At 42.7% G+C, this 26595-nt stretch overlaps 1 protein-coding gene across 7 annotated transcripts in view; it reads left to right on the forward strand.

The window, feature by feature from the left end:
• PDE4D (phosphodiesterase 4D) overlaps window positions 1-26595 on the forward strand; it is a 960682-nt gene that overhangs the window by 878809 nt on the left and 55278 nt on the right. For 5 of the 7 annotated variants that reach the window (XM_030567589.1, XM_030567587.1, XM_030567590.1 and 2 more), the window contains one exon: window positions 12146-12258. In XM_030567589.1, the coding sequence (XP_030423449.1) occupies window positions 12146-12258 (113 nt within the window). Of the gene's footprint in view, window positions 1-11077; window positions 11124-11205; window positions 12060-12145; window positions 12259-26595 lie in introns of those variants that run through there. The other 2 variants (XM_030567593.1, XM_030567595.1) reach the window with 2 other exon arrangements.

Here is a 26595-nt window from a genome sequence, read left to right on the forward strand (position 1 = left end):
GAGTATGTGCCTCAGTATGTGATGAAGAATTGCCTAATTTTCCATAGACAATTTTAAGAGGCCAGTGATCCTGCTGACAGTCCCCATACTGGTTAAGAGCGTGATCCACCAAAGATGCCAGTGGATGTACAAGTTGCTTCCTGTAAAAAGTCAGAAGAGAAGGCAGCACTAGGTAGATATGAAGAGAAACTGTATGGAGACAGAGAACCATTTAGCCTTGTGGGTTCCTTGGTAATTTCAAATAGTTGATATGAGCATCTGGGGTTGCCTCCCATCCTGGTTTTACAGTCCAGTTTTGGGCTTCTGTGTCCAGTTGCCATTTAGGGTTGCTAGGTGCCCAGTTTTCAACCAGAAAATCCAGTTGAAAAGGGGACCTTGCAGTGTCCTGTCAGCTGTACTGACTAGACGCCAAAAGCCCAGTTACTGGGAGGTGGAGCTGATCCAGTGAGCAACAGGGGGAGGCGGAGAGAGGAGCATGCAACAGGGGCAGGCCCTTGGGGAAAAGAAGAGAAGTAGGGGCAGGACCTTAGGGGAAGAGGCGGAGAAGGCGCAAGGCTTGGTGGAAGAGGCAGCGAAGGGGGCGGGGCCTCATGGGGACAGGTGGAGTAGGGGTGGGGTCTTGGGGGGGAAAAGGCAGAGCAGAGGGAGGTGCCTCAGGGTCTGGTTATCAGCAATTAGAAAGGTAGCAGCAACCCTATAAGCATCCCTACTTTGAAATTCTGAGGTACCCCTGCACTAGATTAATAGATCATTTGGATATGCTGTGGATACTTGTAGTGAGGCGGCCTGGCTCCCAGCCGCCCCGGGGAGGGGCAAAACCCAACAGGGGACGTTTACAGTCCCCAACGCACTGGGCTCGTGTAGTGAGGCGGCCTGGCTCCCAGCTGCCCCGGGGAGGGGTGAAACCCCAACAGCGGATGTTTACAAGCCCCTAAGCCGGCCGGTACAAAGGGACCCCGAGGAGCTGCCCAGTTTACCCCTCGCTCAGTATCCCAAGGAGCCTATGGTGTGGGACGCAGTGGAAGATGCCGCCGAGACAGAGGTACCGGTAGAGGGGAGGTCAGAAGTAGCCCGGGGGCAGCCGACCCTAGTCTGGCTGCAGCACACCCAGAGCCAATGTCAGTGTGTTGCAGCCAGGATCCCCACTGACACAACAGCAGGCTGCCTGCCGCTGTTAGGGCCTCGGGCTGGGACGCAGAGGAGTGGGCAGGCCTGCGGCCCCCCTGCCACTCCACTCATGGGTGGCAGTCTCCCCCTCGCCCCGGCGCTCAGGCCCAGGAGCCTGGGCTTAAACTGAACTGTTTTCTCAGCCCCTGCCTGACGGTCTGAGCCCTGAACTGTGGTTTGCTGCCCCGCCCTGACCTAGGGCCTGGGCTTAATTTACTGTTTGCTCAGCCCCGCCTGAGGGTCTGAGCCCTGAACTGTGGTTTGCTGCCTCGCCCTGATTTAGGGCCTGGGCTTAAACTGAATTGTTTGCTCAGCCCCTGCCTGAGGGTCTGAGCCCTGAACAATTGTTTGCTGCCCCGCCCTGACCTAGGGCCTGGGCTTAATTTACTAGCTGTTTGCTCAGCACTGCCTGAGGGTCTGAGCCCTGAACTGTGGTTTGCTGCCTCGCCTTGACCTGGGCTTAACTTACTGAACTGTTTGCTCAGCCCCTCTCTGAGGGTCTGAGCCCTGAACTGTCGTTTGTTGCCCCGCCCTGACCTGGGGCCTGGGCTTCCAATACGAGACTATTGGCTCACTCCCTGCCTGAGGGCCTGAGCTCCTAGCTGTTTCCTGACCCACCCAGCTAGGTATCCAACAGCACTAGGCTCGTGTAGTGAGGCAGCCTGGTTCCCAACCGCCCTGGGGAGGGGCGAAACCCCAGCAGTGGATGTTTACAGTCTGCAACGCACCGGGCTCATGTAGTGAGGCGGCCTGGCTCCCAGCTGCCCCAGGGAGGGGTGAAACCCCAACAGCAGACATTCACAATGCTCTACGGTGTGCTTTTTCACATGTTTTTGGCTACAGTGAAGTATGGTTTTCCCAATAGTCTATTCTATTAATATGGGTATTTGCACAACTCTGATTTTTGGTGAATTGATAAATACTTTATATCACAAAAGGACTTTCATAACAGGTGTTAGAATACATCCTACTAGTCATAGTGATTTAGCTCCAAATCCTGACCCCAGGTTATAACCCAGACTGTTTGGCACGTAGGAAGCCACCATAGATCTGGACTGCACACATGAGAGATGTGTGCCCCCTGCACAGACTACACAAATAATGCGCCCGCTTCCATGCAGCAGAACTGCTCTGTGCAGCTTAGGAGTGGGGACAGAATTTGCCCCATAATAAACAAAGAAACAGAGGGCTTATTGAGGTCAAATTGTAAACACCGCCCCAAGAAAGCACAGGGATATAGATGTAACAAATGTCTTATGACTATTTTCTCCAGGCCATAATTGCAAAGAGCCCTATTTCTCAGTGTAGTACTCCTGAAGCTATATCCTTACGTTTACTAGAATTGATTGAAGAGGAATCCTCAGAGGGCTGGATCTGCTGACTTTTAGAGTTGTTTTGCACCACCAAAGTGCAAATATGAAATGTTGGTAGAGAAATGTCTTTTTTCAATTAAGCTAATTGTGCAGTTCAAGTAGGTCCTCATTTAATACATGCTTTGTCCCATGTTCATCCGTTTAATTATGGCCTTTATCTGTAATACAGTTGCCAGAGCAGTTCCGCAAGCACTGCACATGGGAAACGTTTTAATGTTCTGCTCCTGCTGTTACCCTTGAAACTAGTACAATTTCTCCTCAAAGAGATGGGGATATTTTAACATCGTCAGCTGGTGCCTCTGGTACAATTTAATGTAATGTGTCAGGGGAATCCTTATGATCATCACACACTGAAAGAAATCTAGTCCTGGTCCTTAAGATATAGATGTATGGCTGTCACTAAACAGCACCATCATTTGCTCTTTATTAGACTGGAATGTTGGAAACAATCCTGGAATGGAGAAAAGGAGAGTTCAAAGTGGAACCATCACAGGGCTTGTCAGAAATTTGCTGCAGCTGTGCTCCTCTTCACAGATGCATGTTCCAAATCTAACCACCAGCCTTTTGTGTTGCTCAAGATCAAGGGGATTTTCTCAGCAGCTTCCAAAATGGCCTATATTTCTAAATTTGACAATAATATGACCTGTGAACATACCTTAGAGAGAATCTGCAGCTTCACAGCTTTAATGAATGGCTGTAGTTAAGTGTTCTCACGAAAAAATAAATATTAAATTCATGATTATATTTGTTTCAGCTGTGAGAATGATGACTAAGAAGACAGGGTTGTTTTTCCCCAACACTGAATCAGTTTTAATATCGTTTACAGTAGATGATGGTGTTGAGTAAAAATTCAAAGTTATTTGATATCTTGGAGCATTTTGGTTAAAAGTTGTAAGTACTTACATTGTAATCTAAGGAAAGAAATCTGTAACTCGAACCTAAAATGATTAGTATTAGAAGGGTAGCCGTGTTAGTCTGGATCTGTAAAAGCAGCAAAGAGTCCTGTGGCACCTTATACCGACCAAGCGGGTATTCACCCATGAAAGCTCATGCTCTAACAACATCTGTTAGTTTATAAGGTGCCACAGGACTCTTTGCTGCTTCTCATATGATTAGTTCATAATGCCAGCTACAGAGACTGAAAATCTTGGCCTAGATAATCTGCTGCACCAACTGCAATAGAACATCAGAGTTATGAACACCTCAGGAATGGTGTTTGTTCGTAACTCTGAACAAAACACTATGGTGGTTCTTTCAAAAGTTTACAACTGAACATTGACTTAATACAGCTTTGAAACTTTACTATGCAGAAGAAAAAAATGTTGCTTTCCCTTTATTTTCTTATTAGTTTATATTTATCACAGTACTGTACTATATTTTGCCTTTTTTTGTACTGTATTTTGCCTGATGGCATAATTCCCATTCCAAATGAGTTGTGTGTTTGACTGTGATCAGTTCATAACTCTCAGGTTCTACTGTGTATTTGTTATAGAGCAAAGGTGATTTTCATGGAGTGGGTTAGGGCTCCCTGATTCTCTGAGTGGATCTCACCTGGCCCTAGCCTCAGCATAGCTCAGAGCAGCCTCGGTATCTCTCTTGCTAATCCCAGCTGGCTAAGGGACTGTACACTCGCTTAGCATAACTGGAGGGCACTACCCTCCAGCCATGCCCTTTTCTGTTGTGATACATCCAAAACACATTCCTACATTGCAATGGCTAACTACATTGGTTTTGTGTCAGGTGTGAGCTCCTTCATACTGAATGGAATTATTTGCTGGCCAGATCCAACTGCTTTGTAGTCCCTTTGCATTGCTCAGGTGGTACAGAGTAGCCAGAATGTAACCAAGAATCTGTCCCCTTATCTTTGGCTTCAGCTGTGTTTGTCAAAATTGTCTAAAAGAGAAAACTGAAAAGATTAATGTAATAAATCCTCGAGCCATAGAAGAAAAATCTAGTATTGTTTTTCATGATCTAGAAATGAGATAAAGTGACCACATATATAAAAAGCATGACTATCCATTAAACAAATAAAACATTATCTCTGTTGACAAAATAATTATTGGACAATAAATTTTCCCATTTAAACTTTTAAACAGCAAGCTTCTGAATGAAATGAGTAAATGAGGACAGAGCTATCTCTGGAGTTGTATTAGGAGCTTTCTCATAGTTAATTCTTTTGTAAACACAAATATCTAAGACATCATTTTTAAAAACATGGCTGTGCAATGCCAAATGATTATGGCTAATCTTTGTTCTTTTTGTAAGCATTTGGTTTGTTTTCTCTACACATGTAGTTGGAAGTTAGAAGGAGGGGGTGATGGGAACAGTTTATGTTAGTCTGTTGACGTAAAAAAGAAAATTTGCTGCTGCTGCTTCCCCCACCCTTTTATTTTTAAAGAACACTTGCCCAGCAGCATAACTCCACCAGAGAGGTCCTTTCGGGCCATCTGCCTGTCCCAAGTCAGGATAAAGGAGGAGGGTTGGGCGTGGGGCTAGCAACTCCACCTCGTAAAAAATCAACCTGCTGCAGAAACGCTAACAATAGAGACAACAGAGACTTTTACCCTGGAAAAAGAGGAAGCCACTAAGCCGATTACCCTTCTTGCAACCAGGAGGATTACCATAGTCACATGGAACGTGAGGACCATGTACGAGTCAGGAAAGACGGCGCAGGTTGCAGAAGAGATGAGGAGCAACAACCTGACCCTATTAGGCATTAGCGAGACAAGATGGACGCAAGCGGGACAGAGACAACTGTTGACAGGAGAGCTGTTGCTGTATTCAGGACATGAAGAGAGCGACGCACCCCACATACAGGGAGTAGGCTTCATGTTGTCCAAGCAGGCACAGAGAGCACTGATTGGTTGGGAGGCACATGGTCCCAGGATCATCACAGCATCCTTCAGAACTAAAATGAAGAGGATTAAGATGAATGTTGTTCAGTGCTACGCTCCAACTAATGACAGCGAAGAGGAGGACAAAGATTATTTTTACAACAGACTCCAGAAAATATTAGAGATTCTCCCAGACAAAGACATCATCATCCTTATGGGAGACTTTAATACCAAAATTGGACCTGACAACACAGGATACGAACAAGTCATGGGGACCCACGCTCTGGGAGAGATGAGTGAGAATGGAGAGAGATTTGTGGATCTGTGTGCACTTAACAACCTGGTCATAGGAGGTAGCATCTTTCCTCACAAGTGGATCCACAAGAGTACCTGGGTATCACCAGCAGGCATGACAGAAAATCAGATCGATCATGTCTGCTTTAGCAAGGAGTTCAGAAGATCCTTGCAGGATGTTAGAGTTAGAAGAGGAGCAGACGTGGCGTCCGACCATCACTTAGTGGTGGCCAGATTGAAGCTGAAGCTGAAAAAGAACTGGATAGATGCGTCAGACAGAAGAGTGAAGTACAACGTCAACCTTCTGAAGGACCATAAGACCAAGGAAGATTTTGGAATGACGCTGAAGAATAAGTTTTCAGTATTACAGGAAAGGTCTGAGGAAGAGGAAGACAGTGTACTAAACAGATGGCAGAAAGTGAGAGACACACTTAGGTCAGTATGCCAAGAAGTGCTTGGAATTAAGAAACACCAGCAGAAAGAGTGGATCACAGCAGAGACCTTGATCAAGATAGAAGACAGAAAGAAGAAGAAGGCAGCAGTCAATAACAGCAGGACTAGAGCAGCAAAGGCCAAAGCTCAAAAAGAGTATGCTGAAGCCCATAGAGCAGTGAAGAGGAATATCAGGAAGGACAAGAGAGAGTATGTGGATGAACTGGCAGCAGAAGCGGAGCAGGCAGCATACAGCGGTAATATGAAACACCTGTATGATACTACCAAGCGACTGTCTGGAAAGTTCAGCAAGCCAGAACATCCCATTAAAGACAAGCAGGGAAAGTCTATAACAGGAACAGAACAACAGATGAACAGATGGGCGGAGCACTTTGAGGAACTCCTGAACAGACCAGCACCACCAAATCCACCAGATATCAACCCAGCCAACGAGGACCTCCCAATTAATTGCGATAAACCAACCAGAGATGAGATCAGAAAAGCCATCACCATGATGAAGAATAGGAAGGCGGCTGGACCTGATGACATCCCAGCAGAGGCCCTGAAAGCAGACCTGGATGCTTCAGTGGAAATGCTGTACCCCCTCTTTGAGAAGATATGGGAAGAAGAAGTGATTCCGGTAAACTGGAAAGAGGGATATCTCATCAAAATCCCCAAGAAAGGAGATCTTAGCAACTGTGCCAATTATAGAGGAATCACACTCCTGTCAGTGCCAAGGAAGGTTTTCAACCGAGTCCTCTTAGAGAGAATGAAGGATGCCGTTGATCCACAGCCACGAGATGAACAGGCAGGTTTCCGGCAGAATAGATCATGCATGGACCAGATAGCAACGCTTCGCATCATAGTCGAGCAGTCTCTGGAGTGGAACTCCTCGTTGTACATCAACTTTGTTGACTATGAGAAAGCGTTCGATAGCGTGGATCGAGAGACCCTCTGGAAGCTCCTTCGGCACTACAGCATCCCAGCAAAGGTGGTCAACCTGATCAAGAACTCATAGGACGGTATACACTGTAGAGTGATCCATGGAGGGCAGCTTACTAACAGCTTCCAGGTGCAAACTGGAGTCAGGCAAGGATGCTTGTTGTCACCACTTCTTTCTCCTGGTCATCGATTGGATTATGAAGACATCCACTTACGAGCGTAGGAACGGAATCCAGTGGACGTTGTGGACCCAGCTTGATGACCTGGACTTTGCTGACGACTTTGCGCTCCTTTTGCACAGTAAACAGCAGATGCAAGAGAAGATCAACGTAGTGGCAGCCACGTCATCACAGGTTGGCCTCAACATTCACAAGGACAAGACCAAGATCCTTAGGATTAACTCCATCAGCAATGACCCAGTCACACTGAATGGAAGCCCCCTGGAAGAAGTGCAGTCCTTCACCTACCTAGGTAGCATCATCGACCAGCAGGATGGCACAGACGCACATCAAAGTAAGAATTGATAAGGCAAGAGCAGCCTTCTTACAGCTCAAGAACATCTGGAGCTCTAGAGAGCTGTCTTTGGCAATAAAAATTCGACTGTTCAACTCCAATGTGAAATCAGTCCTACTGTATGGAGCTGAAACCTGGAGGACAACCAAAACAACCATCAGGAAGATCCAGACCTTCATTAATAGCTGCCTCAGGAGGATTCTCCAGATCCGCTGGCCAGACACCATCAGTAACATCCACCTCTTGGAGAGGACCTGTCAACTCCCAGCAGAGGAAGAAATCAGAAGGAGAAGGTGGGGTTGGATAGGACAATACACTACGTAAGCAGCCAACTAACATCACCAGACAGGCACTGTGGTGGAACCCCCAAGGCAAGCGGAAAAGAGGCCGTCCAAGAAACACCTGGCGACGCGACCTTCAGGCTGATAGCAAAAAAATGGGCTATACCTGGAACCAGCTAGAACGAATGGCCCAGGATAGAGGACTCTGGAGATCTGTGGTTGGCAGCCCATACCCCGATTGGGGTGACGGGCATGAGTGAGTGAGTGTGCCCAGCAGCATGCAAATTTTCAAGTTAATTGGTGCTAAGTAATCTTTAAAACCCCATAGTAGGGCATAATAATTTAAAGGAAGAAATTATTAAATGTTCAAACCTCTTTCTTTGTATTTTGAGAAACCAATTAAAAAAAAACATACTATAAAACAGTTAAACAGAGAGACACCTGCATAGCCTGGACAAGCCAACTCCAGTTTGTAGAAGTCAAATAATCTCAATCCCTTTTTGCTAGTTCTTGTGACATAAAAGGGTGGCTGCAGAGCTGGTTGGAATTGGTGCCTGGGTAATAGCCTCAGTTAAGGGCATTCCTTGAGTGGCACAGTGCTGCTGCATTTCCCTCACAGACACTCCTGTGTAAGTTGTTCTGGGAGTGTTCCAAGAAGAGGGGACATGGTCAGAACAACAAAGCATCTGGCTGTTTTTGTATGTAAAAATGGGACTCTTAGGGACTGTTTTAGCTGAGCATAAATGCAGTTTTTTGCCTACAATAAATTACCCTGGAAACCAAACAGGTACTGTACCTACAGAATCAGTGTGTGAAAGGTGGTTCCCTCTTCCAGCTGTGACACAGTTATTTTACTCTCCCTTCTGTGTATTACTTATCTAGAAAAAAATTTCCTTCCAGATTTGAACTTTTCTATTTGCCAGCCATTGATATCCTCCTCCTCCCCAACCCCTACACACCCTTTACTAAATGAAGATGAAACTGATCTGGCTGTGTTCAACTTGAAGTATTTTCTTATTACAAAATAACTTTGTGTACCCATACCATTTGACTGATTTTTAGATCAGCTCTGGGGAACGTGTTTGGTAATTAACTACCATTCTAGAGCCAAAGCAGGGAACAGAGACCTTTTTGTGGGCCTGCCAAAAATTAGTGGCTAATGTTTTGCTTATTTTTATTTTTAATTTCTTGGTGATGGACTGGTAGATTTTAAAAAATTACAACCTATAGGATAGGTCTTGTCAGATTTTGTAACAATTTAAAGATGTGTCAAATTTAGGGCCTCAAAACCTTTACAGTGTATTTCTGAAAAACTGTCTTCCGTTTGCATTGCACTTGAGAATTCTAGGAACAAAAGTGGAGTGCTCGTTTTACATATTAGCATGTGAATGCCAGTATTATTTTTGTCTCATTGAAGTTCCATAGTGAAGTCAGTGAGTTTAAGGCCAGAAGGGACCACCAGATCATCAAATCTGATCTCCTGTAAATCACAGGCCACCAGCACCATCCAGTACAACACACTAAACCCAACAACCAAAATTAAGCCAAAGTATTACAGACTGCAGGAGACTAAACTAATTATGTGCCAGTGGCACAGAATAGGAGGGACCAAAGTGCACCCGTGCTCATGGCCCCCATAAAGGAAGGGAAATGATTAAGTGAGATATACCCAGATACTCCTGGCATGTGACCTACACTCATACACTGAAGAGGAAGGTGAAAATTCTCTAAGGTCACTGCCAATCTGAGCTGGAGGAAAATTCCTTCCCAACCCCACATATGGCCATCAGTTAGACCCTGGGCATGTGAGCAGGAACCAGCCCGCCAAGCATATGAGAGGGAGGGAGGGAGAGAGAGAGGGAATCCATGGTGCCACCTCAGCACATCAGCTTTCCCTGTCCAATATCCCATTTCCAGCCATGGCCATACTGGTGCCCAGGGGGCCAATCCAACTTCCATTTAAGTCACTGGAGATTGGATTGGGCTTCAAGATCTGAAAGAGCTCAATCTTGTAAGTCATGTTAGTAGTCCTTACTCATACAAGTAGTTCCATTAGAGTTATGCCTAGTCTGCCTCTTCTATACACTCCCTATACATGGAGCCCTAGAACCATGGAAGATTCTTATAAAGTCCAATATACGGAGTCCATTGTCACAAAGTGTGCAGTGACAGAGATGATGGCATTTAATTAGTGAATGGCAGGACTCCTGCTTGTTAAAGTCTTTTAGGAGGATAGATAGATAAAATTATACACATCTATGATAATGTTAGTAGTAATTTAAAAAAAATAGCTGGATGCGGGCAGGAAGAGGGATATGAGTTCAAAACAAATAGATGGTGAACTAGAGCTTTTACTTTATTTACTAAAATTTGACAACCTTCAACTTTATTTTATTCTGCTCCCATAAGCCCCACTTTTGTATAATGTCCGATTTCAGAAAAATTGTTATTTTGTGAAGAAAAATGTGAATTTCCCAATTTCTGAATTTCAAGGAATGTTGAAAGACAGCCTGAAGTCTGGTTAGACATCAAAATGTTATCTTCTTATATTGATTCACTTAACCTCATTTCACTATTTGATTAATCTCAATGGAATCTCTGTTAAACTTATCTCTACCTGGTCAATATACTGTATAACCATATTGTGAATCAAATAGCTTTTCATTTATACTTTTTTAATATTTATCTTAAAGAAATCTATACTCTGAGACCAAAACCACATCTTTTAAAAGAATTAGTAGCACAATATGAAAGGATAATTTTGGTAGCTAGTGAACTGTGATGTCTGCTGTGTTGCACAATGTCACGGATTCTTCTTTGATGCATAAACAGTCAGGAAAGTCCTGATTCCAAACGCCAGGGGATATTTTTACATTGGGTAGCATTTATAGTAAGTATCACATGTGAAGGGCATTTTACAGTTTTGTGGGGATGATTTTGCTGAATATTTGTTAATGCTCTTTGAAGTGACAGACTAGCCATAAAGAAAGCCGGTATTGTAGTTTTCTTAAAATAATTCTACCTACTATTGTAGTACTAGGTTGTTCTAAATGAGAATGGGAATTATGCAAAAGTCTGTAGTAGCTTTGATACACAGATAAGCATGCACAGTTTTGAAGGAACACAAGCTCATTTGGCATGTACTTTGTAATATTAAGAAGATACCAACAAATGGGCAGAGACCTGTGGCCAGAGCCAGCTCCCCGCCAGCTGAGTTGTGGCGCTCAGACCCTGCTGAGGACAGTGACATCATGACATGCCACCGCCTCAGAACCCAGAGCCTCAAGGTTCCGAGTCTTTAATCTTGTCGCTGCATCTCCCCAGGCCGTGGAGAAGCCGCGTGTTGTCCTGCTCGCGGTTACATAAGCGCCCATGGTCCGGAGGGCGGCGGTGGGGATTTGTGGCGCGCGCGCTATGCTCTTGCCCAGGGCAGGTGGCGGTGACATGTGGGGGAGAAGCCGAGAGGGCTCCGGCCCTACGTGTTTGCTCCTTAAGCCGTAAACGGAGCTCAGCGGAGGCGACTGCGAAAGCTCCGCGCCGGGTTTTCTGCCGCTCCCCCCTCCGTACACACACAACACGCGGCTGCCCGACTCCGGCTGGTGGGCAGCAGCAGGGCTCTCGCTCGCCTGCTGCTCCTGGGATGCCACACAGGGAAGTCTGGAACATCACGGGGGGGCTCTAAAATACCCCTGGTCTGGGGGGAGGGGCAGGGGAGAGGGGTTCCTTGAGAGCAGCAGCCGCGGACTCTGCTTCTCGCCGCTGCGGGAGGAGGAGCTGGGAACACAGGAAACGTGGTGGCCGCACACACGGCAGCAGCCGCGCTGATTCATTTCTGCTCGGAGCCTTCACGGGGGGAGGGGAGGCGAGGCGGCGCTGCCTGTCTCCAGCTTGGGGAAGGCAAAGCGCCCTGCATCCGCCGTCCCGGAGGAGAGAGGAGCCGAGCCACGGGCACCGGGCGCTGCTGCCTCCCGCCAGCATCATGCAGTCTAGGGGCCGCTTGAGAGACTGAGCCCACAGCAAACGAGCCTGCCGAGTGTCTCCGCAGAATTTGGTTTCGACCATTGACTTTAAGGCGGAAAGAAGGAGGCTGGAGACTCTGTTACCCAGACAGTTCCTTTGTGGGTCCAGCTGGAGTCTGAAGCCTGCCCTCCCCCAGTGCCCTGCGTTAGCAATATGAAGGAGCAGCACTCATGTGTGGGCACTGGGCATCTGAGCATGGCTGGGTATGGCAGGATGGACCCTTTGGAGCTTGCTGTTAGCCCTGTGAAGCGCTTGAGAACTGAGTACTCCTTTCCCTATCTCTTCGCAGAGGAGGCCTACCAAAAACTGGCCAGCGAGACCCTGGAGGAGCTGGACTGGTGCCTGGACCAGCTGGAGACCCTGCAAACCAGGCACTCCGTCAGTGAAATGGCCTCGAACAAGGTAGGACCCATCGGACTCCCTTGCCCCCTATTTCTCCTCCTCACTTGCTACCAAAGCTGGAAATCCAGTGGATAGTTTTTAGCCAGGTACAAAATGCATCAGACTACATTCAGAGTCCCGTTCTCCTGGCCACACTGGAGTTTAGCCATGCAATTCCCAGTAAAAAAACTTTAATGCATCTCTGAGCTTCTTTTTAACACGCATTAAGCTGTTTAATTAAAAAGAACAAAACCCCGAATGTTTGTAAATGAAGGAGCTGTTATCCTTAACTAAAATGTTCATGGGTTTGTTGACCCTGACATCTAGTATTACTGCATATGAGTGGCTCAACCAAGGATCCTCGTGCAAAGTTCTGTTTCTGATGGGGTGTGTGCATGCATAGAGGAGGGATGCTGAAAACAAATAGTTTTGAAACTTTGGTATATTGTTAAAGGGGAATTCTCTGAATACTATTTTAAAAAAAGATGCAGTGGACTAAGAAATGAAAATAGTTGTACTGGGCTTAATTTATGAAGCTGAAAGATTGCTCCTGTAGTTTGTGCAGAATTCCTTTGGCTGTACATTTCAAGGCACATTTTGAAAGTGATGAAACATTAGGTGTTGGAAGTTAAGCTATTTCTCTATTTCTGTTTGAGTTTAAAATAAGGGATATTATATTTGATTGCCGACCATTACAATCTTTTCTGTTATTCATTCTTGCCACACACATTCTCTTGTGAGCCAAGAAAATGATATATTTCAATATCAGAAGGTAGTTGTCTACAATGGAGAGGTACAAGATTGTAAGCAACCTTGTGCCAGAGAGTAAACGTCTGAAAAGGTGATAATGAAGATACCACTCTATTCAATACAATTGTATTTTAAGTGGTACAGACCCTATTTTAGCTGTAAATATTGATGCTAATATATAGCATAATATTGTTTATTACTAATGTTTGGAAGGGAAAAGAGCATATATTTTCAAATTTTCTGCAGAGAATAAGCCTTCCAGATAGCCCATTTCACCATCCTGCTTTCCTCTGTGCCCTCAAGGCCACAGGCTGAATATTCGGCTAATATTGATGGTGTTCATTTTAGTGGGCTTTACCTGACATTGCTGAGAATTTATTTTACATCTGTAATAAGCAGAACTTGCTGCCAGGTACTTTGGAAAGTGTATGTTTTCTCCATGTTTGTAATCACTCTAGAGAAAGGGGGGGTTAATTGTAACAAATAAAATACACTTCTTTCCTCTATTCCGCCTATGCAAACAGCTGATTGACCTTTTAATAAACTTTTATTATTTTGAATGAGTTTAATTTTTTTCAGAAAATCAAGAAAAACAAATAAGGCCTTTCTTAATATAATCTCTTTTATTTTACCTTTCTGCTTTCTTGTTTTGACTGCCATTCCCAACTTTGTCACTAGTTTTCATCAGTTGCCTTTTGTTTAACTGGATACTCTTCTGTGGCTGTGTATAAGATGTTAAGCATTTTCACTTTTATGCTGCTTTAGCTCCATAATATATCCAGTAAATTTCTCAGTGACTGTTTATACTTCTCCTGTCTCCGCAGTCTCTCTAGTTCTGGTCAGCTGGTTATTTCTACTGCTTTTATGATTCGAAAGTAAAACTGACAGCAAGAGACAGAAGCACAAAAGAGAGATGGTGTAAAGCTCAACATTTCCCAAACTTTTAAAAACAGTTTTGTACCAAATTGTTTAGCAACAATTCAAGCAGGATCTGATCCTGAGATACTGAGCTTCTACTTGCAGATAGTCATCACCTCAGAACTGGTTCTTATTTTTTACTGTAAATCAAGAGATACTGGGTCTGTTCCAGCTCCTATTGAATTCAGTGGCAAAACTCCCATATTTAAAAATGGAGCAGGATCAGTGCTTCAGTTAGGGCCTGATCCTGCATTTCTTGCCAATCCAATCCAAGTTATTGGATAGTTATAGTGTGGAAAGAATGCAGGCTTAGATAATTAATTTGCAAAAGGAAATGTACATAAATATTATCCAGTTATTTGTAATTATAATATTGAAGCCTTTTACAGATCTGATTAAATACATTTAAAAACACTTGCCCAACCACTTTAGGATGAATGGCCCCACAGCACGTTAACATTGGAAGACTTCTATAGGCTTAAGATGTCTATCTAATCTGTTGATCCATCAGCTTGCTTGTTTATGCTACTTATATGGCCCTCGCTTTAATGGTACCTGGGAAACTCTCTAGTATTTAAAAAAAGAAATAACAAGTTATATTTTATTGAATCCAGTCCTAAACCAAGAAAGATATGGTGCCTTTTATGAACCCAGGAGACAAGACTTTTAAAAAAACAAGATTTAACCAGTTACAAATCAATATAAAAATTGCTTGTTCAGTCAAATATATTAATAACCTTGACTTTAAAAAGATTGGTCATTATTTCTGAAAACATAAAAGACTCTGACTTTTTTCTGAGAAAATCTATAGCTTCTTTCTTCACCCTGCACGACTGCAAGTGTTATCCTGGCCCCTTTCCCCCCTTCTGTTTGTACTGGTTAAAGCACTCCTGATTTGCCAGAGATAACAGGATAAACCTTCTTCATATGTACTTATTGAAATCAGGAGGAAAATGTGTCACATAAAGGTCCTCTCATTTCTTGAGAAACCGGATCATGCAGGCAAGGCATTTGATATGAGATATACAGTAAGCTGAGCTGTAGCCAATCTGAAGATCAATCAGAATGATGCTGTATCTTACGTCAGAACTGGAAATTAATATTGCTGTCACATATTGAATAGGTTTACTTGATCCATCAACTATGGATATAGATGTCAGAAACTCTCTGTTGTTAGTTGCAATACAACACACTAAAATATTCAGAAATGCTCTCAGATAGTTTTATGTTGCATTAAGATTGGCAGGCCATAAATGACATCTCTTTTTATTTTTTGTCTTTGTAAATCTATGTGTATGTTTTCAGTGTTCTTTTTTTCTTAAATCAAAAAAATCAAATGCCATTAGTCATCTTGCAAAGAATCATTATAATAAATCAGTGAGCACATACAATAGTGGGAAAAAATCAGTAAGAAAAAGATTTCAGTTTCAAATGTCACAGGAGTTGTTACGAACAGTCATTCTAATTCTAATTATTTGTAAAAATATCTAGTATTTATACAGCATGTTACATTTTAGAATAATTATACTAACATTAACTAATGCTCACGACGTCCCTGGTAGATATGTAGATAGATACTGTTATCCTAATTCAAGGGAAAACAGAGGCAGAGAAGTCTAGTCTGAGGGTAAACAGGTAGCCTTTTGTGCAGCAAGGATAAGAACTCAGGAATGACTGACCACAGTACTCGGATCTAAGCATTAGAAAAATACAAAAATGTATAGCAAAATAAAGTGAAAGGTAACCAACAACTTATAAATCACGCTAGTATCTGAATATGTTCTTTGCCCACCATTTTTACAAGTGACATCAAAAGATCAGTGTAATTGAAAAAAAAATAGAGATGGTGCGGGAAAGATACTTCTCTTTTTTATTTCCAATTTGTTTACTTTTTGCATTTGGCAGCACTTTCTTCATAGTCAGTTCAGTTTTACTCTTTCCCTTGTGCTGTCAGTCAATTTCCCCTGTTTATGTGAGTCTTTTAAACATAGTGGGGTGGCATAGGAACTGGCTATACTGTCTTTGCACCAGCTAAGGACTCACTCATATCGGTGGTGCAAAAGCAGCTATATTAGAGGTAAGAATGCCTATCAGGTTACGGTAGTCTGTGCCTCGTATGTGTCAGAACTGTACTATAAACTTCTTAGGCCAGGGAGCATGTCTACTGTACAGCTACTATCTTGATCTGATAGCATGGACGATTGAGCCCTTATTGAGTTCAACTGACTTCATTAAGTCTCTACTCAAGCACAGAAGGCTCCTCTATCTGATCTCAGTACAGGATTGAGTCCTGTGTTTATACAGTTTGGAGCATGCTATTGGTACACAATAAATAGTAATCAGTGACACGCAAGCTCATGGCTCTGGACTCAGGAAAGCAGAGTTAGTATAAATACGAGGGAGTATCTTGAGGAACCACACCACTGTGGTAGTGCACAGGGATGTAAATGGCCCTTAGCTGGTTGGGTGGGAATTTCCACAGTGCAGGCACCATGTAAGGTAGCCATAGGTGGTGCTCCACAGGGTCCATAGTGAGCCTGGGCATGCCAGGGGAGTGAGTGTAGTCCAGAGAGCGATGGCGATTTTGGGCAGCTCTGTAGCCTGGAGCTGCCCGGTAGACAGTTCAGCCAGGGCTGCCATAACTCAGAGCAGCTTCCTGGAATGCTTAGGTTATTTAGGGGTTGTGCCATTCCCTGACCATGCCAGAATTGAGAAGGCCCAAAAGTAGTTTCTTGGAGGAATAGCACACAGTCTCACCCCTAGTCTATATGCATGGTTCTATAAATAAATCAGAGTTTGAAAGAACATCCCCATCAAATAGTGAATTTATTTCTGTAGTCAATAAGCATGTTGCCAACTCTAATGATTTATTGTGAATTTTGAACTATTTGATGTTTTTTCGTAAGTCCCCAGCTCCTGGAATCACATGAGTGCCAGACAATCTCAGCTTACTTTTTTTTTTTTTTTTTTTTAATGAATGTGTCTAGCCCACATGGTTGTGGAGAAAAGCTTGAGAACATAATCCCTAAAAGCTCAAAAAAACAGAAGGCAGAATAAAAGAAATATTTTTTTTTATCATCTCATGATTTCTAGGGACCAGACTCCTGATTTTTGAGCCCTTGGATTGGCAATAGTGGGTAAGGCATGCCGACTGGGAGCCCCATTCGTTGATGTGCCTTTCCATTTAATGTTTGCTAGAACTGAGGCTTTTCATATTAGGCCAACAATTTTCAAAATTGGGTGCTGAAAGTTAGGCTCCCTGATGCATATTTAGATGTCTAAATGAAAATGCACTAATTTGCAGAGATACCTGCTAACTTCAGATAGCGCTATGAGTGCCGGTGCACTTTTGAAAATCCTAGCCTTAAGGTAGGTACTGAGCAGGGATTTGCATGCTTAACTTGCAGTTAGGGACAATCATGCAAGCAAATCATCTCTTTAAAAAATGTCTAGGTTATATGTGGTGGTGTTTTATTTTTATTATTGTTTACTCTTTATCCTTTAAAAAAAGTCTTAGATTGTAAATTTTCCTGGTCAGGGATCTGTATGCATGTGCGTGTGCGTGCTTGTGCAGTACCTAGCACAATGGGCCCCTGAAACTTGACTGAGGTCCAGAGGTGCTACTAATAAAGATCTAGCAAACATTTTCCACAGGACTGTACTAATTTGTAGATGAGTTAAATATAGAGGAGTGTGTAAAATGAAACTAACATGCAAACATGTTTTCACTTCTGTATTTATGATTTTTGCAAAAATCTCTAGTATATTATTTTAGCATGTCTCTGTATCTGAATTTAAACACAGAAACGTTTCAGTGCATGTTGAAGTTTACCACAGATAATAATAACATTCTTTGCTAGCTTTGTGATTCATCAAAAGCGGTGGGAACAAAAGTCAATGAGGATCACTGTTAGTTACAGTATGTTGATACATTCTTGGTAACCTTGGATTAGTGGTCCCAGACCTGTTTACTGTGAATGCACTATCTCTCCAAGAAATTTCTTGAAACATCAGAGTTAGAAAGATTTATGTTTTATTTAGTTTTACCACACAAAACATCTACATTTTTGATACGTCAAATAAAGTTGTAGCTGTCAAATGCGTATGGCAGGTTATGTGTTTATGCTGGTATTTATCAAGTGACTATGCAAAAGTTCCTCTGAGTTGTTGAGTAAAAGTAAAATGCAGATTCCCAAAGCAGCAATGCATCTAACCATCTCTCAGACTCAAAGACTACTTTACTGTGAGCACCAATACAGACGTTTGTGGCCATATTCAGTCACTGAAAGAATACATTTCATGGTCCTGTAATGGCCATCTATGCCCTGTACTCAGCTGAAAATTCTGACCATACCACCACCCGCTGAAAAAGGATTTAAACAAAAATAAAGAGAACAGGAATTAGTGTGAACATTTCATTACAGTGAATTGCATTTTATACACAATTTAAATTTCTTAATTGTAAACATTAAGGATAACAAGAATGAGACTTAAAGGAAAAACAGTCAACTTGAAATCTAGTTGATTTAAAATAATGAGTTTTCTACACCTGGCACTGAGGTCCCCTGCCAATTTTTGTTATTTAATAATCACATTTACCTATTGAGAAAAGTATTTTTCTTCTCCTTTACTGCTGTGTGAAAGACTTGTACAAATAACACTGGAAACTGACTAGCATAGGGGAAGGAGTGAAACTAAATTAACTAGGCAGCAAATGCTGCCAAATGCACAAAGTAAACAAATTGGAACTAAAAAAGAGAAGTATTTTTCACCCTCTTTTTTTTTTCCCCATCACAGAACTTGTAGATGTTACTTGTAAAAGGAATGGGGAAAAAGATATTTGGATGCTAGTATGATTTACAAGTTGGTGATGTTCGTTTCACTTTATTTTGCCATATATTTATGTATTTTTTAGTGGTTTGATTTTAGGACTGGGAGCCAGGAATTCCTAAGTTCTTACACCTGCTGTGCCAAAGACTATCTATTTACCCTCAGGCAAGCCTTTTCTGCCTCAGTTTCTCCATAAATTAGGAAAACAGTACTTACCTACCTGCCTATCAGAGAAGTGTGCATTAGTTTAATGTCTGTATAGTGGTTTGAAAATGTAAAGCAGTATATAAGTTCCAAATATTTTGTTAAGAATTTGAATTAAAATGACTGTTTAGAACAACCATTGAGTCATGTGAAACCAAAATTGTTTTCCTTACTGGATTTTATTTTCATTATTGTATGAAACTCATTAGCATCTTTGCTCTATCCTCTGGGAGGCACTCAGATAATATAGTGATGGTCATCTAGATGGATACAGTGCATCTTATTAGGAATAAAGGAAGTGGCTAATGTTATGGTATGAAAGAATGAATCACCATTGAGAAATCAGCTTTTGTTAACAGACTGACTACTTTTTAGTCTTGTCCTTTTGAATCACTTCTGGTTACCTTACGTAGTTTGTTACATGACCAGCATCTTGTCTTCAGGAATGATATTCCATGTATAGAAGCTTTATATTTTATAGTATTTTTTACCAAATTTGTAAGCTCAGCCAAAGTAAAATAGTATCTTCTTATGTCATGGTCATAGATTAGAGTGACCTGTTTCCAATTAGAGAAAAAGGCTAATGCTGTCATATCCAATTTAAGAGGATTTCTTTATCAGTCACTCTCTTAGGTTTCAGCTATTACATATAATAAAATATGTGCTGGAAATAAAATAGTGGAAAAGGAATTTGCTAATATCACAACTCAATTTTGTTACAAAACTGGTAGGTCCTCTGTTCTGCTGTTCAGCGATAAAGACAGCTGAGAATCGGTTCCAAAAATTTCTGCAGCTTATTGCGTGACAGCATTCTTATATAATGTCTGGCAGTGCCATTACACTTGGCTAGTTGACGTGATAGTTTAATTGGCTCTTGATGTTCCTGATCTTTCTAGGAAAATCCAAGGATGTGGTTAGCTCCTTACTTGAGTATGCATGCCAATTCTGACAAGAATTAGAAACGAATAAGATGTAGCTGTTCTCATGCAAAAACTTCATTGAGTGTAGCATCAGGAAGTACTTATTCATTGAGAGTTTCGTTTTGTACAGCACAGGTGTGGGATGTTATCTGTATATGTAGGATCTGAAAAGTGGTGAACTAGAGAGGGAATGGAGGGAGGCCGACCTTGCATTGATGAGAGGATTTCTACAGGGTCACCATGCCTAGCCTTGCGTCATAGCAAGAGTAAAGCAGAAGATGAATGTGTAGCTAAGCACCCAATTTGCATGCCGGAAGAATTGTACTTAAACCAGGGGTTGGCAAACTTTTTGGCCCGAGGGCCACATCTGGGAATAGAAATTGTATGGTGGGCCATGAATACTCACAAAATTGGGATTCGGGTGCGGGAGGGGGTGAGGGCCCTGGTTGAGGGTGCAGGCTCTGGGATGGGGCCAGAAATGAGGAGGTGTGGGAGGGGGCTCTGGATTGGGGCGGGAGAGTGGGATGCGGGGGAAGGGTTTGAGGGCTCCGGTTGGGGGTACGGCTCTGGGGTGGTGCTGAGGATGAGGGGTTTGGGGAGAAGGAAGGTGCTCCAGGCTGAGATCAAGGGGTTTGGAGAGTGGGAGGGAGATCGGGGCTAGGGCAGGGGATTGGAGCACTGGAGGATGCAGGCTCCGGGCGGCACTTACCTCAAGCGGCTCCTGGAAGTAGCAGCATGTCCCTTCTCCAGTTCCTATGTGGAGGTGTGGCCAGGCGGCTCTTCATGCTGCCCTGTCCACAGGCACCGCCCCTGCAGCTCCCATTGGAACGCCAAAGGGAGCCATTGGAGCAGAGTGTGTAGGAGCTCGAGGTGCACCATGCCTCTGCTTTTGGGAGCCGCGTGGAGCAGCTCCTGACCCTGCTTCCTGTCTGGCGCACCGGAGGGGGGCCATGCCATGGCTTCCGCGAGCCGTGTGGAGCAGCCCCCAACCCTGCGCCCCAGCTACAGCGCCGCTGTGGGGCCATGCAGCTGCTTCCGGGAGCTGCGTGGAGCAGTCCCTGACCCTGCTCCTGGCTTAAAATGGCTGGCGGACTGGATCCAGCCCGCGGGCCATAGTTTGCCCACCCCTGACTTAAACCCAAATCTCCTCAAACAAGCCCTTTCCTCACTTTCTGCTCCTTTTTTATGCTTTGGAGCGGGTATACAAAAGTCCTGAGACCTCTGTGTTAGGTCAGTACGCTTAGTACTTAAGCTTACTTGCTCCCATGTAAGTCTGGCCACACTTTTGCTGGAGCACAACAAACTTGCACTAAGATAAGCACAGTGATGAGTGTAGGTAAGGCACTTCCTAGTATGCACTGTGAAAAGACTTGCAGGAGCAGGGGTCATGGGTGAAATTTACCATAATACAGAGGACTCCTACAAGGCCCTCTTCGCCATTTAAGCACTGCAGTGTCTTCACACAGACACAGAAATGGCAAGAGTAGCTATGCAGGGGACTTCACACCCACCATTCATCCCAGAAGGAAAAATCTTGCTGCCTCCAAGTGAGAAAAGTCAGCTGGATACCCTGTCCTTCTAAGGAGCAAATCTGCAAGGAGTGTTGAAAGTGGGTCTGAGATTTTGGGCTGTTGTTGAGTCAAGAGAAAAAAACAAACATGCAGTGGGTGCGATTGTGGGTTTGAAAAGAGATAGGCAGGGTCTCAGCTGCTAAACTGGGACTCTGTGCAGGTGAGTGAGAGCAGCCTGTGTTTCCTCTAGTGGGCCAGCTTTGGGTGACAAGGAATCCCTGTGCTGTAGTACTGGTGTGGTGGGTGAGGGGTGCATGAGAGGTCGGGGACACTGAGGTTGGGCAACAGCTTGTCAAGGACCGTCTGGGGAGTTAGGAAAATGCTTTCCCCTGAATAGCCATAAGAACGGCCATATGAGGTCAGGCCAAAGGTCCATCTAGCCCAGTATCCTGTCTTCCGACAGTGGCCAGAGCCAGGTGCTCCAGAGGGAATGAACGGAACAGGTAATCATCAAGGGATCCATCCCCTGTCACCCATTCCCAGCTTCTGGCAAACAGAGGCTAGGGCCACCGTCCCTGTCCATGCTGGCCAATCGCCATTGATGGACCTATCCTCCATGAATTTATCTAGTTCTTTTTTTTAATCCTGTTATAGTCTTGGCCTTCACAAAATACTCTGGCAAGGAGTTCCACAGGTTGACTGTGCATTGTGTGAAAAAATACTTCCTTTTGTTTGTTTTAAACCAGCCTAGCAGATCTGGTGCTTATCTCCTAGGTAGGGTCTTGGCTGGGGCAGGGATTGGGCTTTGCACTGCCATCTCTCCGCTTCATGCTAGATGAAAGGAGCATTGAGTTCCATGCCTTGGAGAAAACGACAACTCCAAGCAGTGAGCAAGCCGCACTCAGAAGAAAGCACTTCCTCACTATCTGTGTGGCTCTTTACAGGCGGCTGTCAGCTCTGCACAACTTAGCTCCTTCCTGCTGCCCCAACCAGCTACAGCAAAAAGCACTTGGAGTCTGTCCCATAACTGTGAATTTGAGCAGACAACCTATTACCTGGAGCTAGTACCTAGAACCTGGAACTCTGTCTACCTGCTTGCCTGAGCTTACACCTACAGTTTCTTCCTACCCCAATCAGTTAGAGAGTTTAGATCTCATTTGAGTTCCCCAAAAGCCCTGTGATGATGCCCCTTTTTAGCTACCCTAAGCAGTGCCTTAGGAGATGGAATATCTCTTCCCATTTATGCAATCTCAACCCAGTAGAGGTGATTTTATCAGTTTGTCATCTTCCGGGGCTCTGATGACTTCCTCCATACACCTCAATGTAGCAATGTTCCCAGTCCCTGCACACTGACGTACAATAACCCCTTTTCATAGCCTCTTTACTTTTGCACAGGTATCAAAGATTCTTTCCTTTAAGTATAATGACACAGAACAATGTAGCAAAAATAGAAAATATTATGAAGTAATAATCAGTGAAAATAGTTTAGGGCATGATGTGGGTAAATGAGCCTTGTTTTCATCCATCATATATATTTGAATATAAAATAGTTCTTTGACAATTTTAAAAAAATGATTTATTGGAAGTAAAATATAAATGTAGGTGCTACTTTTTAGAGCATACTCACAAAAAACCTTAATGTCTTTCCAAAAAAAAGAGTATTGAATATTGCAAGGATATTACTTAGAAATAGATTGTATGTAAATGACTTCATAATTGCTCACCTTGTTAGTAATGGTTTTGCAGTTACTCATAAAGGCTTCTAGTTATTTGGTTCTAAATTCTGCCTTAAAGATCCACCAGAATCTCCTGGATATTATGCTGTGTACTAAAGTAGTGATGGTTAGGTCATAAGACTTGAAGCACTTCAAAGATGGAGCAATGTTCTTTCTCCTGTTTTGTTTGTTTTGCATTTTTAATTATAGGCATTTCCTTGCCTAAATAACTTTTAATGCAGGGAATATGATATCCACTGAAATGTCAGTGCAGTTGCAATATGACAGAGAAATCAGAAGCAGTTTTGCTTACTTGGTTATGTTGTTTCATATTTTGTTTTGTAATCCTTTACTAAAACACTATATATTTAAGAGACTTTTCTCTCTCTAACCTGTTTCCAGCTTTGAGATGGATTTACCATGGCTAGATTTTACTTTTACCAAGGACATGTCTGCACCAAAGATTTATGCCAGTTACAGTCATTGGTGGCCTGCCACCAGTATAACTGCAAACCTCTAGTGCTGGCAAGTTAACCCATGATGTGCACTGGCGCTGCTTATCCCTGTTTGAAACTGTGGTGAACTTCACTAGTGCAAATTGTGGTTTTTATCAGCTTTGCCTACCTATAGTGGGACTGGGGCGAATTGCCAGCATAGACAAGGCCATAATCTCAGAGACCAGTGAACCAAACTAGTTTATAGTGCCTATTTACAAGATTTCCTAAAATACTATTCAAACAGTTTATGTTTTCTGTTAATTATGTAGTAAACCACTGATGAGTGGTCAGCCAGACAAATTATTTTTTCTGTTTTTCTGTTTTTGAATAAAAGAGCAATATGCATAAAACTGAGCCGCTCCTTTGTGATGGCAGGAGACGAGAATGCTAGCTTGCTTGTTGTTTAAAACAAAAAACAAAAAAAAAGAGATTCACAGTACTGCTTCAATCTTTTATCATAATTAGAGGGTAGTTCAAAAACCAGACTAAAAAACCAGTTTTACATTCTAGTAGTCCATCTATACTGTTCACAGGTCAGCTTCTAATTCCTACCAAGTCAAGCTTGAGTGGTTAATGAACTTATTTAAAATAATCCTGAATATATTACACAAGACTGCAATATCAGAAATTGTTTGACCTCTGGAACAACTCAAAGTTGCAATATCTTTTCATATTTCAAATCTTATTATAAAATGCTTCTTTTCTTTCATCTTTCTGTACTACAGATCCCGTGAAATAGAGGATGGATGATGTTTCTCTATAATAATAGATTTTACTTCCACAGTGCATAATATTCAAGGAACTCAAACGGATTTACAGACACTGTTAAACCAATATTATCCCCAGTTTACCGGTTGGGAAACTGAGGCACAAAGTGCAAGGTGACACATGTCATAGGCAGACCAGAAATAGAATGCAGTTCTCCTGACTCTCATTTGTGTGTGTTAGATACAAGACTTCATATTTATTATTTGTATAATAGCAGTGCTTAGAAGCCCCAATCAAGGATCATGGCCCCACTCTGCTAGGCACTACACTAATGTAAATTAGCCAGTCCCTCCCCCAGAAAGCTCTCACACTTGTCTAGACAAGGACTTTGATAATAGAACATGATCCAGTCTAACCAGCCTATTCCAAAAGTCTACTGTAGAGCAGGCAGCATATAGTTTAACATGCTAGGCTTCCCATAGGCTTTCACTTCACCAGTTTAGCCTGTGTTAAGGCAATGTGTCTTGTCTACCCTAGGCATTTCAAACACCTAAGAACACATTAGATAACATGTTTTAACAACTCACCTTATATCCTAGGGTTTGTCTACATGGGAAACTTTGCCAGCAGAACTTTCAAAGTGACGTAAACTAAACTGAAAAAAAGATAGTCTTGTTTCCAGAATCAGATTTTTACACACATGGAGCAATAGTGGCATAATTATATCGCTATCGTTCTGCTGGTAAATTTCCCTATAGAGATAAGCCTCTAGCTTAGACAAGAGCTACTGGTAGGCCTTGATGTGCAAAAAGGGTGTTTTTCAATCATGTTAATTTAATGTGGCTGAAAAACCCCATTAAGAAGCAGGTTGACACATTTAAAGCCATATTAGCTGACCTTATAACCTATACTCCCCACTAGGTGTTAACTTAACCAGTTTAGCAGAAGTTTTAAAGGCAGTGTTACCTAACTAGCGTGTTAACGTAACAGTCTAATAAATCAAACTACACAAGGTAAGCACATAAATTGGAAATTTCTTCTCAAGTGGTCAGCGTTAAACGAATGAAGAATGTTGACATTTCAGTTGTCATAATGTGGTTTCAAATAGTTGTTTACTGCCTCACTGAGATGAATGGGTTCGTTCAGGACTCCCTTATAATCACTGTTTCATGATATCAGTCTGTAGGCTCTGGAAGACAGAACTGCATCAGTTCATATTGAGAAAGTTATCTTAATTACAAAGGCTAGAAATGTAGGTCCATTTACAGTGCGCTTGGTGCTGTATAAAATTCAAACTAGGATCTTACCTTGAGGAGTTTATAATCCAAACATACAGACAACAGAGGGGTGTCCTGGAAGACACAGAGAGTATTGCTATTTAAGAGCAATTTTGCAAAGTAAGCATGTGATTCATGAGAGCATTTTTTGATGTGGGAAGCAATTGTTGTAAGCTTCCTGGAAAAAGTTAGTTTTCAGGGCTGATTTGAATGAAGAGAGGATAGACACTTGGAGTGAAATTCTGTCTGTAGTGAAATCAATGGGAGTTTTCCCACTGATTTCAGGAGAGCCAGGATTTCACCTTTGATGCACTGGAATGGAGAAGGAGTTCCAACCTGAAAAGGAGAGCCAGGAAGAAGTCACAAAGAGGAGAGTGGAAGAAAGTGAGGTATGCACCATTAGTGGAAGGAAAAGCATGCAGGAGAGATAAGAAATAAGAACAGAGATTGAATCAGGGTTCTGGATGGATTGGAGTTGTGGATCTTCCAACAAAAGTATTAAACAAAAACATTAAATACTGGAATAAATCCTAAAATATAGTATTTTTAGATTGTGCACTCTTTATAGCAGATAGTGTGTCTTCTGTGCTCAGCAAGTACCTAGTTTATATTAGACCACCCCTGGTCTAATATAAACTTTCAGAAGTGGTGTGCCGAGTCTTCATTTATTCACTCTAATTTAAGGTTTCGTTTGCCAGTAATACATTTTAACGTTTTTAGAAGGTCTCTTTCTATAAGTCTATAATATATAACTAAACTATTGTTTTATGTAAAGTAAATAAGGTCTTTAAAAGGTTTAAGAACCTTCATTTAAAATTAAATTAAAATGCAGAACCCCCCGGACTGGTGCCAGGACCCAGGCAGTGTGAGTGTCACTGAAAATCAGCTTGTGTGCTGCCTTCGGCACGCGTGCCATAGGTTGCCTTTCCCTGTATTAGACACTGTCACAATCTAAATAATAATAAATACAAATAACGTTAAAATATTTTGAAAATATGTTTATAATAAAGATCTGTGGAAAACGGGTT

The sequence above is a fragment of the Gopherus evgoodei genome, chromosome 6 (genome assembly GCF_007399415.2).
Source record: "Gopherus evgoodei ecotype Sinaloan lineage chromosome 6, rGopEvg1_v1.p, whole genome shotgun sequence".
Classification (NCBI taxonomy): Eukaryota; Metazoa; Chordata; order Testudines; family Testudinidae; genus Gopherus; species Gopherus evgoodei.